The 23,046-nt window shown below is 38.6% G+C and overlaps 1 protein-coding gene across 9 annotated transcripts in view; it reads right to left on the bottom strand.

The window, feature by feature from the left end:
• UNC13B (unc-13 homolog B) overlaps nucleotides 1-23,046 on the bottom strand; it is a 186,961-nt gene that overhangs the window by 153,022 nt on the left and 10,893 nt on the right. For all 9 annotated transcript variants that reach the window (XM_046677335.1, XM_046677343.1, XM_046677372.1 and 6 more), the window contains exons 2-5: nucleotides 13,538-13,567; nucleotides 10,789-10,888; nucleotides 7,802-7,919; nucleotides 6,344-6,467 (exon numbers count right to left, since the gene is read on the bottom strand). In XM_046677335.1, coding sequence (XP_046533291.1) covers nucleotides 6,344-6,467; nucleotides 7,802-7,919; nucleotides 10,789-10,888; nucleotides 13,538-13,567 — 372 coding nt within the window. The remainder of the gene's footprint in view (nucleotides 1-6,343; nucleotides 6,468-7,801; nucleotides 7,920-10,788; nucleotides 10,889-13,537; nucleotides 13,568-23,046) is intronic.

Here is a 23,046-nt window from a genome sequence, read left to right as displayed (position 1 = left end):
AGTGATAAAATGGCAGCATTAAGCCTTCATATATTGATAATCACCCAAAACGTAAATGGATTGAATTCTCCAACAAAAAGACACAGAGTGGCAAGATAGATTAAAGAACAAGACCCAACAACATGCTGCCTCCAGGAAACACATCTCAGCTCCAATGACAAACAGAGGCTCAGAGTGAAGGGATAGAAGATGATACTCCAAGCTAATGGCACAAAAGAAAGGTGTCGCAATACTTATATCAAACAAAGTAGACTTCAAGACAAGACAGGTAAAGAGAGACAAAGAGGGGTAGTATATAATGATTAAAGGGACTCTCCACCAAGAAGAAATAACACTTACAAATATCTATTTACCCAACACAGGAGCACCAAAGTACATAAAGCAACCATTAACAAACCTAAAAGGAAATAGTAATAATAACACAATAACAGTAGGGGATCTAAACACTTCACTCATATCAATGGATAGTTCATCCAGATAGAAAAATCAACAAGAAAACAATGGAATTAAATGAAAAGCTAGACCAGTTGGACTACTTAGACATATATAGAACACTCCATCCAAAAACAGCAAAAAACACATTCTTCTCAAGAGCGCAAGGAACATTCTCAAGGATAGACCAAATGTTGGAAAACCAGGCAAGCCTCAATAAATTTAAGAAGATTGAAATGATAACAAGCATCTTTCCCTATCACAATGCTATAAGCTAGAAAATAAATACAAGAAAAAAGGTGAGAAAGGAATAAAGATGTGAAGACTAATGGACATGCTATTGAACAAGAATGGATCATGGAAGAAATTAAAGGAGAAATAAAAAACTATCTGGAGACAAATGAAAACGAAAACATACCATATCAACTCATACAGGATGCAGCAAAAGCCGTACTAAGAGGAAAATTCATCACAATACAGGCTCACCTTAACAAACAAGAAAAATCCCAAATAAGCAATCTCAAACTACACCTAACTGAATTAGAAAAAAAACAAAGCCCAAAGTCAACAGAAGGAGAAAAATAATAAAAATCAGAGCAGAAATAAATGCTACTGAAACAAAAAAGGCAGTAGAAAGGACCAATGAAACAAAGAGCTGGTTCTTTGAGAAGGTAAATAAAAACTGACAAACTTCTGGCCAGACTTACGAAGGAAAAAAGAAAGATAGCTCAGATAAATAAAATTAGAGATGAAAGAGGAGAAATAACAACAGATACTACAGAAATAGAAGGAATTATAAGAGAATACTACAAAAAACTATATGCCAACAAAATGGACAATCCACAGGAAATGGATAAATTTTTAGACTCATCAAGAAGAAACAGTTAATCTGAATAGACCAATCACAAGGAAAGAGATTGAAACAATAATCAAAAGCATCCCAAAGAAGAAAATCCCAGGACCAGACAGCTTTCCTGGGGAATTCTACCAAACTTTCAGAGAGGATTTAATACCCATCCTTCTCGAGCTGTTCCAAAAGATCAGGGAAGATGGAACACTTCCTAACACATTCTACAAGGCCAACATCACTCCGATACCAAAGCCTGACAAGGACAACACATAAAAGGAAAACTACAGGCCAATACTGCTGATGAACATAGATGCAAAAATCCTCAACAAAATATTGGCAATCCAAATACAGCAATACATCAAAAGGATCATACATCATGATCAAGTGGAGTTTATACCAGGGACACAGGGATGATTTAACATCTGCAAATCAGTGAATCTGATACACCCCATCAACAAACTGAGGAATTAAAACCACACGATCATCTCAATAGATGGAGAGAAAGCACTTGACAAGATCCAACAGCCATTTATGATTAAAATCTCTTAACAAAATGGGGATAGAAGGAAATTACCTCAACATAATAAAGGCCATATATGACAAACCCACAGCCAATATCATACTCAGTGGGGAAAAACTGAATGTCATCCCTCTGAGAACAGGAACGAGACAAGGATGCCCACTATCACCACTCTTATTCAACATCATACTGGAGGTTTACACCAGAGCAATTAGGCAAGAGAAAGGAATAAAACGAATCCAAATAGGGAGTGAAGAAGTGAAACTCTCGCTGTTAGCAGACGACATCATCTTATATATACAAAACCCTAAAGAATCCATCAGAAAATTATTAGAAATAATTAACAACTACAGTAAAGTTGCAGGGTACAAAATCAACTTACAAAAATCAGTTGCATTTCTGTACTCTAATAATGAACTTACAGAAAGACAGCTCAAGAATACAATCCCATTTATAATCGCAACAAAAAGAATAAAGTACCTAGGAATAAATTTAACCAAGGAGGTGAAGGACTTAAACAATGAAAATTACAAGATGTTAGTGAAAGAAATAGATGATGACATAAAGAGATGGAAAGACATTCCATGCACATGGATTGGAAGAATAAACATAGTTAAAATGTGCATACTACCCAAAGCAATCTACATGTTCAATGCAACCCCAATCAGAATCCCAATGACACTCTTCACAGAAATGGAACAAAGAATCCTAAAATTCATACGGGGCAACCAAAGACCCCGAATTGCTAAAGCAATCCTGAGGAAAAAGAACAAAGCTGGAAGCATCACAATCTCTGACTGCAAAATGTACTACAAAGCCATAGTAATTAAAACAGTATGGTACTGGTCAAAAACAGGCATACATCAATAGATCAGAACTGAAAGCCCAGAAATAAAACCACACATCTCGGACAGCTAATCTTTGGCAAACGTGCTAAGGACATACAATGGGGAAAAGACTGTCTCTTCAATAAATGGTGTTGGGAAAACTGGACAGCTACATGCAAGAATGAAAGTAGACCATTATCTCACGTCATACACAAAAATAAACTCAAAATGGATCAAAGACTTGAAGATAAGTCCTGAAACCATGAAACTCCTGGAAGATGATATAGGTGGTACACTCTTTGACCTTGAACTTAAAAAGATCTTTTCAAATACCATGTTTTCTCATACAAGGGAAACAAAAGAAAAAATAAACAAGTGAGACTTCTTCAGACTAAAGACCTTCTGCAAGGCAAAAGAAAACTAGGATCAAAACAAAAAGACAGGGCCAGCCCAGTGGCGCAGCGGTTAAGTGCACACATTCCGCTTCAGTGGCCTGGAGTTCATCAGTTCAGATCCTGGGTGTGGACATGGCACTGCTTGGCAACCCATGCTGTGGTAGGCATCCCACACATAAAGTAGAGGAAGATGGGCACAGATGTTAGCTCAGGGCTAATCTTCCTCAAAAAAAAAAAACCAAAAAACAAAAAGACAACTCACCAACTGGGACAAAGTATTTGCAAATCATATATCCAACAAAGGAGTCAGCCTCCATAATATATAAGGAACTCATGCAACTGAACAACAAAAAAACAAAAAGCCTGAGCACAAAATGGGCATAGGATATGAACAGACATTTTTTCAAAGAAGATATACACATGGCCAATAAACACATGAAAAGATGCTCAACAGCACTAATCATCAGGGAAATGCAAACTGAAACTACACTTAGATATCACCTTACACCTGTCAGAATGGATATAATTACCAAGACAAAAAAATAACAGACCTTGGAGAGGATGTGGAGAAAAGAGAACCCTCATATGCTGCTGGTGGGAACGCAAACTGGTGCAACCACTATGGAAAACAGTATGGAGATTTCTCAAAAAACTAAAAGTAGAAACACCATATGATCCAGCTATCCTACTACTGGTTATTTATCCAAAGAACTTGAAATCAACAACAGAAACCAATCTATGCACCCCTATATTCATTGCAGCTTTATTCACAATAGCCAAGACAATCCAAGTGTCCATCGACGGATGAATGGATAAAAAAGATGTGGTGTATATATATACAATGGAATACTACTCAGCCATAAAAAAAGACAAAATCATCTCATTTGTAACAACATGGATGGACCTTGAGGGTATTATATTTAGCAAAATAGGCCAGACTAAGAAAGACAAACACTGCATGATTTCACTCATGTGTGAAAGATAAACACATGGATAGAGAACAGATTAGTGGTTATCAGAGGGGAAGAGGGTTGGGGGGGGCGGGTGAAAGGGATAAAGGGGAACATATGAATGGTGACAGATGAAAACTAGACTATTGGTTCGAGCACGGTGCAGTCTACATGGAAACTGACATATAATAATGTACATGTGAAATTACACAATGTTATAAACCCATAGGACCTCAATAAAATAAGTTAATTAATTAAATAAAAATGCAATGAGGGATGGACTGACAGACTTCTAGCCTGACAATGTGAGGAGCTCCACAGATCCACTCCGTAGCAAAACTGTATACATTAAAAAACACCATTTAAAGTCTCTGGAAATGGTCGTAAGGCATACAGCAAATGAAGAAACACTTATTCAAGAAAATCTACTAAAACTTTAAGAACATCCAATTTCTGTGGTATCTGAACCAAGACCCACTCCCACCCTTCTCCATCTCAATTCAGCAAGACAGAGACTCCATTCCAAACCAGTGCAGCCCAGAACACAGCACTAAGAATACAAGAAACTAAGCCGCAGCAACAACTCCCAACTGCTTTTCTCTTTACCTGCAACTTGGCCCAGAGACACACAAAAGTTTTCCTTTCTATTTTTCTTAACTAATAGTTGTTCTGAGTTTAGTTATTTCTGAGCTTATTGGAAAATCATGGCATTTTTGCTTAAATAACCATAAGGTACAAGATATAAGCAGACTGAAATCATAAATTAGTAGCAATAACAATAGTATATGTAGATATCAATAATGTGAGCAGTCAACATTAAAATTAAACTAAATTTAACTAAAACAAGATACCATGTAAACCAATTACACAGAAAAACATTAAAAACCGAGAAATACAAAATTTAGACAAAGGGGTCGGCCCGGTGGGGCAGCAGTTAAGTGCGTACATTCAGCTTCGGCGGCCCGGGGTTCACCTGTTCGGATCCTGGGTACGGACATGGCACCACTTGGCACGCCATGCTGTGGTAGGTGTCCCACATATAAAGTAGAGGAAGATGGGCACAGATGCTGGCTCAGGGTCAGTCTTCCTCAGCAAAAAGAGGAGGATTGGCAGCAGTTAGCTCAGGGCTAATCTTCCTCACAAAAAAAAAAAAAAATGTAGGCAAAGATGTGCAGAAAAGAGACACCTCAGACACAGCTGGTAAGAATATAAATTGGTACGGTCTTTTTCACAAGTAATTTGGCAGTACAACGAAAAATAATAATGCACATATCCTTTGACTCATTCTTTAAATTCTACTTTTAGGAATTTATCCTAAGACACACAAATGGGAACAGAAATAGCTGGTCATTATAGCAGTACATAATATCAAAAAAATTGGGGCTGGCCCCGTGGCAGAGTGGTTGAGTTCGCGCGCTCCGCTGCAGGCGGCCCAGTGTTTCGTTGGTTCGAATCCTGGGCGCGGACATGGCACTGCTCATCAAACCACGCTGAGGCAGCGTCGCACATGCCACAACTAGAAGGACCCACAACGAAGAATATACAACTGTGTACCGGGGGGCTTTGAGGAGGGGAAAAAAAAAAAACTGGAAGCAATCTTCATGTCAATTAATACAGGATTGCTGACATAATTTATGGCATAAGCAGCTGTTTGGATCTGCAAGATAGACCTTAAAGTTTAACATGGAATGATGTCCAAAATAGTGTATTTAAGTAGTTTATACAAAACTATATATCTCTATACATAGTATACAGAGAATGATCCAAATTTTGTGAAAATCTATTTCTAGAAAAGAAATTTCTTATGTCTAAACCAAGACACAAGAAAGTTAACAGTGGTTTATCTCTGGGGAATGCAAAGGAGAATAAGGAAGTGGGAAGAGAAAATTTTAACTTTTTATCCATAAACATTTCCATACTGTTTGAATTTTTATCATGAGTATGTTTTTTCTGATTTTTTAAAAATTATCCTTCTATTTATTAGTGCTACTTTAATGTTTACATTGACAAATTATAAGGTATATAGTCACTTAAAGACAATAAATGGTAAAATATTATCAAAAGAATAAATCATTGATGTTCTCTAACAAGCAGGTATTTCATAAGTTATTATAATATATTGTCACAGAAAACTAAATGATCTGAAGAGAATGCTTTTAGTGTGGATTCTTTAATGAGCACCATTCTGGAATCTACTTTGCACCGTCCCTGCGAGAAGTGTTATAGAGAACAGAGTGGACAGAGACAGAATGCCCTCAAAGGAGACAGCTGACAAGACAAAAAACTCAGTAATGAAACAAGCAAACAACTTCAAACAATATGGTAAAAAAGTATTAAATGGTTTTTAAAATCTAATAAAATAGACTCACCAAAAGGCAACTCAAATCTTGTATCAAGCAAAATTTTATGGGGAGTTGGGTTTTTAGTTCCACAGATCTCATCATCTTTCATTAATGTCTCTGCCTCCAATGTGGACCACTCTCCAGGCCCTTCCTAGAAAACAAAGATGTAAGATTGAACATTATTCTTCCATAGCTCCCCTCTTGGTTTAAGAGCCAGGTGTTTTTCTCTGATTTCCTTGCTGGAGAGCTTTTGATAGCCACTCACATCCTGGAGAGGGAAACACACCACTGTCACCACCTGCCTTTACTACATATGGCATCTGTTATCCCTCTTTGGTGGGACAGCAGTTTTCACTGTGCTCAGCTCTCTACAAGCCCGCTGAGGATAGAACTTCTGGAGTGCCAAACTCAAAAACTAAGCATCTCCATGGATCAATATTTAATCTGCACAATTCTCAATGACTATGTCACTTAATATGTGTCGCTACTTCTAATCAGTAAAGAGCTAGTAACATTGCTAGTTAAGAAGACCTGAACTGAGGCCACAATGAAAACGAACTGCCCATCGGCCAGAGGGGATAGAGACTTAGCTGGAACTAAAAGAAATTTGGGAAGAGAGGCACACCTTCACCATCCCCATGCCCAGAGAAAACTCACAGTCCATCAGGAATATGACAGATTTTGTCCAGGTTCAAAGTGAGTGTCTATGGGAAAATGATGCTGAGTTATACTCTAATCTGGGAAAGTGGAGTGGGAGTTCAGTCTTGAAAACATAGTCATGCATCACTTGATGACAGGGATACGTTCTGAGACGTGTCATCAGGCGATTTCGTCATTGTGCAAACATCACAGTATACTCACACAAACATAGATGGTGTAGCCTACTACACACCTAGGCTATATGGTACTGTTATGGGACCCCTGTTGTATATGCAGTCTGTCCTTTACTGAAACGTTATTATGCAGCACATATAATGAGACACTGTGAATACCAATTGCCAAGCCTGGTAGTTCCTCAAACTCTATTAGGACTACATGTGGAAGAAGGAAAATTGAAACCAATTGCCTGCAGATTGGTGACTCAAAGAAACACAGCTGAGAACAGGACCAGCCAGCTGGGCGAGGAAGTTTAATGGCACTCCTCCCAGGACAGTGTCTTAGAGGGGAATGCAGAAACCACAGGCATCCTAGATCTCACACACACACACATGCACACGGAGTACTCAAAAGGGGCTGTCTACCTGATAATGCCAAAGAGGTGCTCTGGCATCTCTGAGGTCAGTCATAGGACAGAAGGAAGATCAGATCTAAATAAAATCCCCTGAGCCTCTGGGTGAGGTTAGGAATAGACTGGTTCCACTCCTTCTAATGAGAATGGGAGCAAAGCAATCTGAGATGTGTGGATGAATATTAGTTGCCTGGAGCTAGGACGGGGAAAAGTAAGGGCTAGAATCATACCGCCAAACGGGCAATGCATTGACTGACCTCATCCGACTGACGAATAGTCTTCAGCGCAATCCACACGGTCCCCACCATGGTGTCCCAGATCAGTCCTTTGTTCCATACCTCCACACTCAGACCCAGGTCCAGGCGATTAATCTCACTAAAGGAAAGAAAAAAACCCTTTAAAGAAAGCCAGATAATATGAAAGAAACAGCTCTATCACCTGTTTTGCTAAACTGTGAATACTTTCTCACCAGGATCCCGTTGTCAGGGAAAATCAAAATGCTCCAGAAAACTGCAACCATTCTTTAGGCCCTGAGAAACCTATGTAGGGTATCCATAGAAAAACGCCCCTGTCCGTCTGTCTCCTCTCCTTTGGAGCTACAATTATGGTTAGATTAATGCAATTTCACAAAAAAATGAGGTCAAGCAGCAAGGGCATTACTGCCAGGCCTGCCTGCCTACAATCTCCACCCTTAAGCGACAGTTCTGTTGTACTGTTAACAGTAACGACACTGCCCCCAACTTATGCCTTTGCACTCGCTGTATACAGGAACCTTTTAGAAAAAGGCAAGGTTTCTTTACAAGATTTATTTATGAAAGGGAGTCAAGCAGAAGTATAAGGGCCCTTGAGAACATAAGATACTGCCATAGAATACATCAGGGAGACGGGAAAAGGAGAAAGGGAGACAAGAGACCAGCAATGGAGTTGCCAGTGACAAAAGAACAGGGTAAGAGGCATAAGAAATAGGCACAGAAAGGTAGAGAAAGTAGCTAATAAAACCCACGTGTAAAGGGGAAGAGGGCAAAATTACATAGCATCTCAAGGTGGGAGACAGGAAATTCACACATACCACAGCAGGGCGGAAAGGGGAAGTGCTATGGGAAACTGGAAAATAAACACATAAGAATAAAGCTGGCTATGCTGATAAGAGGCTGTAGATCACTACTTTTCACTTGCTGGGAACAGCTAACACAGTAGGTGATTATTACAGCCAATTAGAAGGTGGAAGAAAGTAGGATTGCTAGTTTTACATACCATAGCCAGGACTGTGGTATGGCTAATATAGTAGTATAGGAAGACACCTGAATAAACTGTTCATAGCTGACTTAGTACACTACGTGTGTAATGAAATGAATAAGTGGTCTCATTCTCATGTTACTATAATTGAGATAGGGAGTGAATGAGGCTTATAATCTAGAGAGAGAAGCAACCAGTAAGAAATTTGACACCACTGGCCTCTTTGTTTTCGAAGCCCCAGTTCTCCCTTAGTTTTCAGGACACTAGTATCCACTGTCTCTCCTTCAACCTCTCTGTTCATTCCTTCTTAGTTCCCTTTGTCCATCGTTAAATGCTGGTGCTCTCCAGGCTCTACCCCAGGCCCTATTCTCACCCTACATGCTCTCTCCCTAAGCTTTCTCATCTACACCTATGGCTTCAGGTGACCAAAATATTTCTCTAACCCAGATTTCTTCCCTGAGTACCAGGTTCAGGTTTCTAAGTACCTTCTGTACCTCTCCTGCTACCTGTGCTGTAAGAACCTCAAATATAAACTTGTCCCGGGCTGGCCCTTTGGCCGAGTAGTTGGGTTCACGTGCTCTGCTTCGGCAGCCTGGGGTTTCGCCAGTTCGGATCCTGGACAAGGACAATGCACTGCTCATCAGGCCATGCTGAGGCGGCGTCCCACATGCCACAATTGAAAAGAGCCACAACTAAAAAAATATACAGCTATGTAACGGGGGGCTTTGGGGAGAAAAAGGAAAAAATAAAATCTTTAAAAAAATAAATAATAAATAAAATAAATAAACTTGTCCATAACTGATCTTGCACCATCCCCTATCCTGATGAGTGGCACACCACTTACCCCATCATTCAAGACAAATCCTGGTTCCACCTCCTTAACATCTTCTATCCATCCTTTTCTCCTATCCCTTCTGCTATTGTCTTAGCCCAAGCCCTCATAATAGGTATTATAACAATAATATAACAATATGATAATAGTTATTATAACAAAGTTTCCTAAATGGTACAATAAGAAGAAATACATTAAAAAGCCTGTAGGGTTGGAACACTTCCCCATAAAAATAATAATCATCCCTATGTCTCTCTGAGATGCACTATAAAACTTGCAAAGCAATGTCACTTAAATTTCAAGTTTCACAGGAATTTTAATACATTTTCTTGTTTGATCCCCTTGCACCCACCTTTCCAAAAAATAAGCATAATCTTCTAAGAAAAGTAGAACTTTACAGATAAGGAAACTGGCACTTGAGAAGCTAAGTGATTTGCCTAGTCCTTCAAAATTAGATTCTACACTTCTCTCCCCTTTTCTAGAGCAGGGGGAAAAAATCTTGAAATTTAAGAAGGGAAAAAAAAAAAAAGAAATATCAAGTTTTTAAAGCCAGAACTCACAATCACAACATACTAAATTTTGTGTTATACATAAGAAAGTCTACTAACGTTTACTCATTTTATTACTAGATGAATGTAGGACATTTTACTCCATAAAGTAAAAGGACTATAGGCATAGAAATACTCATCCTCTAAAGCAGATAACTTGGGTATACACAGACACACAGTCTCTCACATGCATAATCACATTCCTTCAAGGAGCCTTCTGAGAATCAAAGAAAGATTAAGTTATGTTTAACATCATGCTAAGTATGCTGTATATATTCCAATTCTGACCACGGAGAAAATCTGACTAGGTAGTATTTCCACCCACATAAATTAATTGGGAGTTTACTCACATTCATAATTCACCTCTAAGAACAGATTAGAAATCCACAAGAGAACAAAACTGCAGATATACTTCACCTGCCACACACTTTACTTGTTCCTGTAAATCTGTAGCTTTCAAAGAAAATATTTAGCATATGTTAATATATTAAAATGTTTTAAAATATTTAACATATTTTATAAATCTTAGACATATGCAAAATCTTCAGCTCTAATTGTTTAATCCAATGTGACTGCCTCGGGAAGACTGTCAAATATTGTGGGAATGCTGCTGCTACAAAGCACTTACAACATAAAATCTTGTTCCCAGGAAGGCTGATCACCACGAACTGCTACCGTTGTGCTCTTCACATTCTGCACTTTCAGGGTCACGTATGTGTTAAATTTATCTTTGAAAAAATGCAAAATGAAGATGTAATACTTAGCACTCAGATTGTTACCCAACCTCATAAAGCTCCTGGAATTAAATAATATCCAAATTAAAACATTACATGTAGAAGAAAAAATGGAATATATATATTTTGTATAATATAGCATCATTCTAAGCATTGTAGAGTTGCAAAAAGTTGTAAAAATATACCACTCTTCAAAAGCATAATCTATAACAGCGTTTTGCAAATTTAAGAAATATATTTTATATTTGACCCAGTAGACACACATACACACACATATAAACTAAAACAAAAGCTTCATGAAATATAAGGTGTGATACATTGATATTTCCTGTTTTAATTTAATCTATTAAAATGTTAATCATAACTAAATTGATTTTATAGTCCACCTGCAGTTTGAAAAGAACTAATCTAATTAATCTAGCAGGAAAGATTATGTAAACTTAATAAAATGTAGAAAGAATAAGTACCATAAGAGAAAAAGTTATAAAGAACTGCAGAAGAGGAAAGAGTCAGTTCCAGCTGTTGACAGAGACAAGAACTGAGGAAAAACTCTCATAAAGGAAGCGGACGTCAAACTTGATCTATTCAGTTATAAGAAGTGTTATCACAGAGTTGGGAAAAGGAAATTGTCTAACCTGAGAGTGTGCATTGAATATTAAACAAAGAGAGGTGGCCTGGAACTCAAAACCCAGAAGTCTGACCTACTGCTCAACACAGCACATTTTGCATCAGCCATGATTACGGGCACTGAATTGAGAGTTCACTTTTCTCTGTAAGAAATCAATCATAATTTTATAAAATGAAAGAAAGAAGACTATCATTTTTGACTAATCAAATTGGTAAAGATTGTTTAAAATGATTACCTAATGTTAGAGATGGGAGAAAATGGGCCCTGTCACGCACTTGTAGCAGAAAGTAAATCTTTCCCTTAGTATCATTAAAAATTATGCAATTTTATACTTGGACATGGAAAGTTTACAATTCTACTAACGACATATAAGGATACAAGCCCACCGACCTGAGGGAATCCCCATCCATATCCAGATGTATCAGTGCAATAGACCACTGAGCAATGTTTTCTATCATATGATTTTGTACTCCACTACCCACATTCAACCAGAGATGACCAGACCAGGTGCAGACATGACCCAAGAGCAGCCAGTCCACGGGCTGGCCAAAAGCTGAGACCAATACGATTTCCTTTCAAAAGATTTTAGAAAAGGAAAACAGAAATAGTGACAATCGGTGGTTGGTGATAAAGCTCAAAGGAGAAGCATATAAACTCCATTGGAGATGCCATTATGGACTGTATGCAAGACAGGTAAGCATAGAAAACCAGCTGAAAAGAAAGGAGAACAGAACAGCTTCTCAGAAAGAAGCACTAACCCAGAGGCAGTGGAGAGAGGAGGCTCAGAAACTGCTTTAATTCCTGTTGCACCCAAAATTTGGGTTTTCAGATTTTCCTGGGTTTCCAAGCATGTTCATTTCTTCCCAGCAATTCCCAATACTCTCTCTTTTCCACAGCAATAACCAGAATAATGTGACATTCACAGTTAAGGAAATGCATATTAAAATAAAGAGATACCATTTATATCTTCAGCTGGGCAAAGATTAAAGAGTTTCATGTTATCTGATGCTGATAAGGATTTGGGAAAATAAACACTCATATACTTTTGGTCTGAGCATAATCCAGCAAAAACTTTCAGAAGAACAAGTTGACAACAGCTACCAAATTTTTTTTAAATGCATACATTTGGCCCAGCAATGCTACTTCTGGACTCTAGCGTACGGATACATTTGTAAGAGCAGGCAATGGTAAACGCACAAGAACATTTATTGCTTATAGTAGCAAAAAACTGTAGACAACCTAAATATTCATCAATCAGGGATCTAGGGTACAAATCTACAATAAAATTCTGTATAAGACTTTAAAAGAAAGAACCAGATATAGTATATACACACACACAAGACTTTCATGTCTTGCTGGAAAAAAAAGCAGGTTGCAAAAAGATATGTGTAGCTGATCCAGTATCGTATACAAGCATATACAGAGAAAGTTTGAAAACGTATATAAAAACTTCTAAACAGTTACTTCTGAGAAGTAGAAATGAGTTGGCCAAGAGGTAAAGGGACTTTAACTTTTCACTAGATAGATAGATTTCTTTAATGTTTTACAACAGCACCGATTTTTTTTTCAGCTTCACTGAGGTATAACTGACAATTCAAAATTGTATATATTTAAAGTATAAAACTTGATTTGATGTATGTATACACTGTGAAATAATCACCACAATCAAGCCAATTAACATATTCATCACCACCTTACATAGTTACCATTTTCTGTGTGTGTGTTGAAAACACAAGATCTACCCTCTTAGCAAATTTCAAGAACACAATACTGTTAACGATAGACACAGTACTGTACATTAGGTCTCCAGAAATTATTCACCTTGCATAACTGAAACTCTGTACCCCCCTGAGCAAGACCTCCTGATATTGATTTTTTAAATCATTTAATAAATTAATTTAGTGAATTTAATTAATTTAATCAATGAATTAAATGAAATTGCTGTTTTAAAAGACTGCTTTTACCTCACAGCAAGTATGGCAGGAAAGGGTATAATAATTAAAGGTTGGCCTTACCTGGTGAACCCTGGAATTTGGCTCGTTTAACTGCAAGAGAAAAAAAACGACAGCATGAATAATTTTTGCAAATTAACTTTTTAACCTACATTTTTTGATCACTTGTTATGGGCCAAGGCTAGAGTTACAACTACATTTTTAAGTCTAAGTCTTAGAAGAGAAAAAAGCTGGGACTTCTGATCAAAGATTGAAGATAGTTAGAAGGGCCCTTACAAGTCATTCAGTCTAAACTCACGCTCAATACAGAAATCTCTTACAGCCGCCTGACAAGCAGGTAGAGAGAGCTGGGTTACTCCCATGATAAGCAACCAATTCCACATCAGATATCTTTCCAAGGTTTAAGTTATATATGTTCCTTATTTAAAACTCATCATAGACAGCTCGGCCCAGTGGCAGAGCAGTTAAGTTCATATGTTCCGCTTCGGCGGCCTGGGGCTCACTGGTTCAGATCCCAGGTACGGACCTATGCACCACTTGTCAAGCCATGCTGCGGCAGGCGTCCCACATATAAAAAGCAGAGGAAGATGGGCACGGGTGTTAGCTCAGGGCCAATCTTCCTCAGCAAAAAGAGGAGAATTGGTGGCAGATGTTAGCTCAGGGCTAATCTTCCTCAAAAAAAAAAAAAAACTCATCATACAAACTCCATTTCATTCATGCTAAAGGAAGAGCATAACAGGCCAGATCTAGACAATAGGTTTTAAACCAGACTGAGAAGTACTTTCTTTCTGGGAATAAGCAGACATCAAGAGGAGGTCCTGTCTGAATAATCACAAAGAGCATTATGCCAAAATGTCAATGGAGAACTGCACAAGAAAAAAAATTCCATACTGGGACTGCAGCAAGCCAGCTCCTAGGAAAGGTGACAGACCACACATGAAAGAAAACTGCTAAATTCCAGAAATCATCAAATATTTCTATCAATCAAGAGTAGGGCTAAGTGCCACAGGGAGGAAAAAAAAGATACAGGGAAATCCCCAGACATAATGCCTGAAAAGATTCTTGAGGGTACAGATCTGCCATTCTCCTTGTCCCGTGTTGCAACTGAAGGCTTCACCTCAGCTCACATCCAAGCTCTGCTTATCAGTTCCAAGAGACAGGTGATTCAGTACCTTTCACAAGGCCCTCTGCATTTCCAGGCAGCACTTAGTGCTAAAGAAATTTTTTTTTTATTATTGAATCAAAGTATATCTCCCCCTGGACTGTCCCTTGTAGTCTCATGTCAATTCCTCTTCCCAAACGTTCTTCAATAATTTCATTTAATTCAAGACTTACTGTAAAGCTACAGTAATCAGACAGTGTGGCACTGGCATAAAAATAGACATGGAATAAAACAGAAATATATAAAAATGTATAATATAATTATATAAATATAAAAAATATATATACTATCTTTTCCTCACAGCATATGCAAAACTTAACTTAAAATGAATCATGAATAGAACTAAATGTAAGAGCTAAAACTATAAAACATCTAGAAGAAAACACAAGAGAAAATCTTTGTGATCTTGGGATAGGCAAAGATTTCTCAAATTGGATACAAAAAGCATAAAGTTTAAAGGTAAAAGCACGGATAAATTAGACTTAGAATTTAAAATACGTGTTCCTCAAAAGACACCATTAAAAATGCAAGCCACAGAGGCCGGCCCAGTAGCGCAGCGGTTAAGTTCCCACGTTCTGCTTCTTGGCGGCCCAGGGTTCACCGGTTCTGATCCTGGGTACGGACAAAGCACTGCTTGGCAAAAAGCCATGCTGTGGTAGGCGTCCCACGTATAAACTAGAGGAAGATGGGCATGGATGTTAGCTCAGGGCCAGTCTTCCTCAGCAAAAAGAGGAGGATTGGCAGTAGTTAGCCCAGGGCTAATCTTCCTAAAAAAAAAAAAATGCAAGCCACAGACTGGGAAGATATATTTGCAAAACCTATCTGATAAAACTGATAAAAGACTGTAAGAAGAGGGGCCCGCGGCCGAGTGGTTAAGTTCACACTCTCCACTTTGGTGGCTCAGGGTTTCCCTGGTTCACATCCTAGGGTCGGACATGGCACTGCTCATTAGACCATGTTGAGGCAGCGTCCCATATGCCACAACTAGAAGGACCCACAACTAGAATATACAACTATGTACTGCGGGGATTTGGGGAGAAAAAGCAGAAAAAAAGAAAAAAAAAGATTGGCAACAGTTGTTAGCTCAGGTGCCAATCTTTAAAAAAAAAAAAAAGACTATAAGAAGAAATCTCAAAACAGTATTAAGAATACAAAGAAACTACATTTTAAAATTCAACAAAAGATTTGAACCAACACTTGACCAAAGAAGATATACAGGTGACAAATAAGCACATGAAAAGATGCTCAACTAAGTGTCCAGCAACAGACCAATGGATAAAGAAGATGTGGTACATATATACAATGGAATACTACTCAACTGCAAAACAGAACAAAATCATTCCATTTGCAATAACATGGATGGACCTTGAGAGAATTATGTTAAGCGAAATAAGCCAGCGAGAGAAAGATAATCTGTGTATGACTCCACTCATATGAGGAATTTAAAATTATGGACTAAGAACAGTTTAGTGGATACCAGGGGAAAGGTGAGATGGGGGGTGGGCACAAAGGGTGAAGTGATGCACCTACAACATGACTGACAAACATTAATGTACAACTGAAATTTCACAAGATTGTAACCTATCAATAACTCAATAAAAAAAAAAAAGATGCTCAACATCATCAGACATCAGGGAAATGTTAAATTAAAGCCATAATGAAATAGGACTAAATACCCACTAGATGATCTAAAATTTAAAAATCTAACAATACCCAGTGTTAGTGAGGATGTGGAGCAACTAAAACCCTCATATATTGCTGGTGAGAATGAAAAATGGTACAACCATGTTGGAAAACAGCTTGGCAGTATCTTATGAAGTTAAACGTACAGTTAACATATGTTCCAGCAATTAGCCTCCTAAGTATTTACCCCAGAGAAATAAAAACTTATGTCCACGCAAACACTTGTACATGAATGCTCATAACAACTTTATTCATAATAGCCAAAAACCAGAAAGTACCCAAATGTCCTGATCAACTGGTAAATGGACGAACAAATTGTGGTATATCTATACAATGGTATACTACTCAGCAATACACATAAAAGAACTACTGATACATGGAACAACAAAGATGAATCTGAGAAGCAAATTATGTTAAGTGAAACAAGCTAGACATCAAGAGTACATACTGTATGATTCCATTTATAGGACGTGCAAGAAAACGCAAAAACATCACAGAAAGTATAGCAGTACAAAGAAACTTAAGGAAACTTTTTGGGGTGATAGAAATGTTCTGTGCCAACTGTGGTGATGTTCACTTTTCACTGAATAGACTTAAAATTGATGAATGTTATAGTATGTAAATTATACCTCAATAAAGCTGGAGGGGAAAAAAAACGCCTCCCAGCAACTCCACACTTGGGAATCTGTCTGTAGGTAGATTCCTCAGGTGCAGAAAGACATATATAGCAGCTAACGAATTGTTTTTAAAAAGCAAAAGATTAGGGGATTGATTAAATGTCAAATTATCTAAAAGTGACAAGCTTCGAATTTTCAGAAGAAAATATAGGGGAATGAATAACTCTATGACGGATGGATGGATGAATAAATGGAAAGATAGATATAAACATTTTAGAATTAAAATCATGAAAGGAAACACTGCACACCGGCTTTGAGAGTGGTTATATCTTGGAGAGAAGGGATTGACTGTAAAGGGGGCTTCAATTTTATACAAAATACATTATTATTTTTTTTCAATCTGGACAAATATGACAAAACATTAACATATGTAAAATCTAGGTAGTGAGTACATGAGTATGCAATGTATTATTCTCTGTACATTTTTTTCTTTTAAAAAATTTTTAGGGGCCGGCCCAGTGGTGCAGCAGTTACGTGCGCACGTTTCGCTTCTCGGCAGACCAGGGTTCACCAGTTCAGATCCCAGGTGTGGACATGGCACCGCTTGGCAAGCCATGCTGTGGTAAGCGTCCCACATATAAAGTAGAGGAAGATGGGCACGGATGTTAGCTCAGGGCCAGTCTTCCTCAGCAAAAAGAGGACTGGCAGCAGTTAGCTCAGGGCTAATCTTCCTCCAAAAAAAAAAAAGGAAAGAAAAAGTTACTATTGATTGACCTACAACACATCATTGATTGTAAGACACTTTTTTTTTTTTGAGAAAGATTAGCCCTGAGCTAACTGCTGCCAATCTCCCTCTTTTTTTTTTGCTGAGGAAGACTGGCTCTGAGCTAACATCCATGCCCATCTTCCTCTACTTTATATGTGGGATGCCTATCACAGCATGGCTTGCCAAGCAGTGCCATATCCGCACCCAGGATCCGAACCGGCAAACCCTGGGCTGCTGAAGCAGAATGTGTGCACTTAACCACTGGGCCACCAGGCCAGCCCCCTTAATGGTACATGAAATAATGATGTATCTTATAATCTCTGGTATCTTATAGTTGATGAAATGCAGCCTATTATGATGATGATGATGATGAGTAAATGTTTATGTCGCCACCACTCCTCCACCCAACAAATCCACAAAGACTAGACCAAATCTACACCTCTAATCTTGATCTCCCAAGTCATGTTTCCAACATGGACAAATGGCCAGCACCTCAAATTTAACATGTCTAAAACCAAAATCATCATCTCCCCAGCTGTTATTCTTTCTTTCTGTTTCCTATCCCAATTAACAACACCATAATAAAACACCTGACTCCACCTTTATCTCCGTCCTCTTCCTCTCCCAGCTGAGGCCTTTCCTGTCCCTCAGCTGGAATCAAACACTCCATTTCTACACCCCACTTTGTACCTCTATTTCAGAAATTACCAAACTGTATCTTGCAACATATATAGTTGTACAGATGGCTGTCTCCCCATCTTCTTGAACACAAGGCCCATTTCTCACTCATTTTTATATAGCCAAGGTGACTAGTTCAATGCCTCACCCATAGTTAAGCGCTCACTAAATGTTTATGGATCTCATCACATCCTCTTTGTTTACAAATTTCAGAATACTTAAGCCTCTATAAAGAGAGAAAAAAGGAACTATCCAAGAGTAAAAGTTACTATAACTTACAAAGGAATTTCACACAAATGATCTCATTCAGAGTTAAATTCTCAACTGTATGAGGTACATTGAACAGATAGCAACATTTCATTTTTAAATTGTGGCTTAATAGTCAAGAGGCTTGCCAAAAGTTTTCAGTGGTAGAAAAAAGAACTCAAACTCAAATCTAATTACAAGTCCCATGCTTTCAGTTGACAAACTTCTCTTCTTCTGCTCCTCCCTCAGTCTCATGGCTACTAACTTTCCAACCTAACATGGCCTATAGGCTCTATAGTGAGGTCCTAGCTCCCTGGCCTCATTTTGACCCATGTTTTCCCTTCCTCTGTGCATGCCAGCTATATTTGCCTTCTTTCAGCTCCTTCTCCTCACTACAAGGCCTTTGCACGTTCTATTTCCTCTGCCTAGAATGTTCCCCTCCTTTCCTTGCCTGGTTAAGGCTTCCTCTTCTTCCAAACCTCAATTCAATCTGCACGTCATTAGGTAAGGCCTCTCTGACCTGAGGAGGTAACTTTCCCTATCATATGTTCTCATGATAACATGTACTCCCCTTATAGCACAAATCATGATTGTATTTTTTTCCTAGTTGTAATTTTATATTAATTTGTATGATTCTTCTTTGCTTAATGCGTAGCTCCCTCACTAATCTATATAATTTCCAAGAAGGCAAGGGATTTTTTTTAATCACAATTCTGCCTCAAGTACTTGGCACAACAGCTGTTGAAAGAATGAATGAATCCTTTAGCACTCCCCTCAGGCTGGCTAAATCATCCCCACCACCTCACTTTCAGCTGATGAGCTTACATCCTACTGACAAATAAAAATGGCAAGCAATAGGATATATTGGAGTATATGAGGAAGCCATTTGATGTAAACCTAATTCGGCCTGACTTTGTTTTTTCCAAAAGGGCCTGACATGGCCATCGAGCACGCATTGTATATCTGCTTGAAAACATTTCCTATGGCAAGAACAAAGGCCTTTAAGATAAAGGTGCAACTTCCCCCGACAATGGCATTTCCTTAAAGATAAGCATCTTTCCTTAGGCTAGGAACTGATTGCTGTGCTCACCTTTGACCACCCAGCTCACCTGTGACCACCCAGCTCCAGACAACAGACCTGCCACCCTGCTGTGTTCACCGAGATAGCAGACCTACCTGCTGTTTCCAGCACTCCCTGTGGCGACAGAGCAGTCTCGCAACTATTGTAAAAGGGACACTTCAATCCTATGTGAAACATCCTGCTTGGGGGTATATAACCACTCTGTGCACTCCACTTCTTCAGCGCCCTTTCCTCCTTTGGGAAGAAAGGCCCCGGGCCATGGTCCTCAGATTTCAGCTCAGAATAAACTCTCCCAAATTTTCATTTATAGATTGGTTATGGATTATTTTTCATTGACATTTCTTTACAGAGAAACAGTTACCTTCTCTCCCTACTCTCATCTCAACCTTCCCTTCTTACAGATTCCTTCCCTTCAGGCTCTAAACATTCAAATGTCCTCTCTCAAGACCATTCTCAACACTTCTCTCTATTACAAAACTTCTGAATGAGTGGCCTACACTTGCTGATTCCACTACTTCACTTCCAAAATACTCCTCAACCACTGTAATATGATACCTACTCTCACACTACTCTAATGAAATTGCTCTGGTTTTCAAATCCAATGACCTTGCTATTTTTTTATCTTCAACCAGTATCATTCATCTCTATCATCTAATCATTCGTCCTGAAACTCCCTTTACTCTAGGCTTCAGACACTGCCACAGCATTCTCTATTTTCCTGCAGTTTTAACCACACTTATCAACTCCTCTGCCCATTCCCTTAGCTATAGTATTAGCTCATTTTGCTCCTCTTTTATCCTCTATAGGCAATCTTATTGAAGCCAATGGCTTTACTACCAAATTCTACAACTCCCAAACATTTATCTCTAACACAGATCTCTCTATTAAGCTACAGATCTACATTTTCAAGTACCATTTTCAAGGGTCATCTGCAATGAGATTATTGATACTTTCAACTCAACATATCTTATGGGTAACTTATCTTACAGACACCATAAACTCAGATGAACTTAACAATTTTCCTCCCTCTCTATGTATTTTCTTCCTCAACTGAGAAGTCGAGGATGACTTTCAGATTCTTAGATAAACAGATGCGTCACCGAGCTGCATGAAGACCCTTAATAATACTTTTATATTAAAATAAGTACTCACTCTATGCATGGGATAGTGCTAATCATTTTCACAACAATTATCTAAGCAACACTTTGCTATAGATATTGTCACTATCTCTAGTACTACCACCCTAGTCCAAGCCATTATCCATCTCTCACCTGGACATTCCAATGGGCCCCCTGCTTCCAGCAATGCTAGCCATGGCTTCCCAACCTAGTCCATTCACCATAAACTGGCCATTTGTAGAACATAAACGAAAGCATCACTCTTGCTTAGAACCATCCAATGGCTTCCAATGCTGTTTAGAATAACATCTAAATTCTTTGGTATGGACTAGAGGACCTTATAGGATTAGTCTCTGCCTAATTCTCTGTATACCACCCTTCCTTCCAATAACCTTTTTTCTTTTTCCCCATCCCCTCAAGATATTTGCTTCCAATTCACTTTGCCTGAAAAACTACCTCAGATCTCTGACTGATGGTTCTGTGGGGGATCTGATTTGGCCACCCCAAAATGTTTCTCTTTGCCTTGCCTTGATTATCTTTAAGAACAAAAGACTCTAAAAGAAATTTTGACCTTCCCCCTAAATGCCTAAAAGAAATTTAAGAGAAAGGCCTGTCCCCAGGACAGGCCATCACCATAGATAACTCTGGGTATCTGGTAGACTAGGAGGATCCTTGCTAGCCCACTCCTATCAAAGTTTTATTTACCAAACAATTGCTTTTCCATGTCCATGTGAATTGCCTTCCTCCCCCTTTGAAGCCCCAAACCACCAACCCAACATCCTCCTTTGTCTTTAGCTGAAGATGGTATTTAAGATGAGAGCCTCCGCCATTTTAGTGAGTTACTCAGCTTTCCTGGGTCTCTCCCATGTATACATGTTATAAAGCTCTGTTTGATTTTCTGCTGTTATTCCATCTCATGTCAATTTAATTTGTAGCCGAGCCAGAAGGACCAAGAGGGTAGAGCAAGACCAAGAGAACTCCCCTACAGTTCCTTTTCATCATTTGGGTCTCAGTTCAACTCCACAGTGAAGTTGTCCTGCACAATCCTACTTCAAATAGTTCTCCCACTCAGATCACTCTCAATCCCTTTACCCTACCTTTGTCTCTTCACTGTACTCATCATTATCTGAAATTATATTTATTTGATTCCTGTATCTTCCTTTAATAGAATGAAACTCATTAAGAACAGGAGGTTCACAAATATTTTGAATGGATGTATGAACTTTAAAGACGTAGAAATTAAGGTTCAATGAAGTCAAGTAAATATGTAAGGGCACATAACTTATACGTGGTGGAGCTGACAGATTCACGAACTCAGGTCTGTCTAAAACCAAAGCTTTTAGCATCCACCATATCACAGTAGCAAAAGCACAGTGAAAGTAAAAACCAGAAAGACAGACCAGAGTATATAATCAGATAGTCAGATGACAAAGTTTAAGATTACAAAAGCAGAGCACCATGCCAAGGAGTAACATGCTCTATGTGATAATGGGTGCGGATGGCTGAAATGAGGAGGACAGAGGCTTATATCTATATCATTTACCTCCTCTCTTTCACAAGCAGATCTCCTTCACCCATTTGCAGATGAAGGCTCCACAAATTTGGCTCATAACTAATAGAAATCACGTAAGTGAGATGGCCCGTTGATTGAATCATCTTTATCCCACTTTGAATCACATATAAAAGCAATCATCTCCCCACTGTCCAACTGCCAGCCTCTCCTTAGTTGTTAGGCAGATCTTCCTCACTCACTGCTCTCTGGCCTCTTCTCAACATACTGACAGTGAAATGCTATAGAAATTAATAAAGTGAACAGTTTCAAAAGAAAATTAACAACCCAACACAATCCATAGGCCTATTTGTTTTCCACAGTCCCAAACAAGTACTAAGTACTTAATGCACAGAAATAGAAGCAGAAGCAGCAATAGAAAAAAAGAAAATCTTTTTGGAAATCTATATTTCCTAATGACTAAGAACTGTTTTTCCCTATTTATATAATTCTTTAGGAGAAAATAGTTTGTATACATGCACCCCAGCAGAAACTTTCGCCTGTCATATTTTCACCACATACTTTATCACTATGGGGTTCACTGGCACAAAAAAAGAAGCCCTCAGACTCTTTCCTTTGATGTCAGGGGCCTCTCTCACATGTTCAGTGGGCAGCTGCTTCTGGAGATTACACTTGAGAATGAACACTTCATTTTTACTGAAGAAGACAAAT

The sequence above is a fragment of the Equus quagga genome, chromosome 1 (assembly GCF_021613505.1).
Source record: "Equus quagga isolate Etosha38 chromosome 1, UCLA_HA_Equagga_1.0, whole genome shotgun sequence".
NCBI lineage: Eukaryota > Metazoa > Chordata > Mammalia > Perissodactyla > Equidae > Equus > Equus quagga.
Note: the sequence above shows the minus strand (reverse complement) of the source record. Positions and strands in the feature narration are given on the sequence as shown.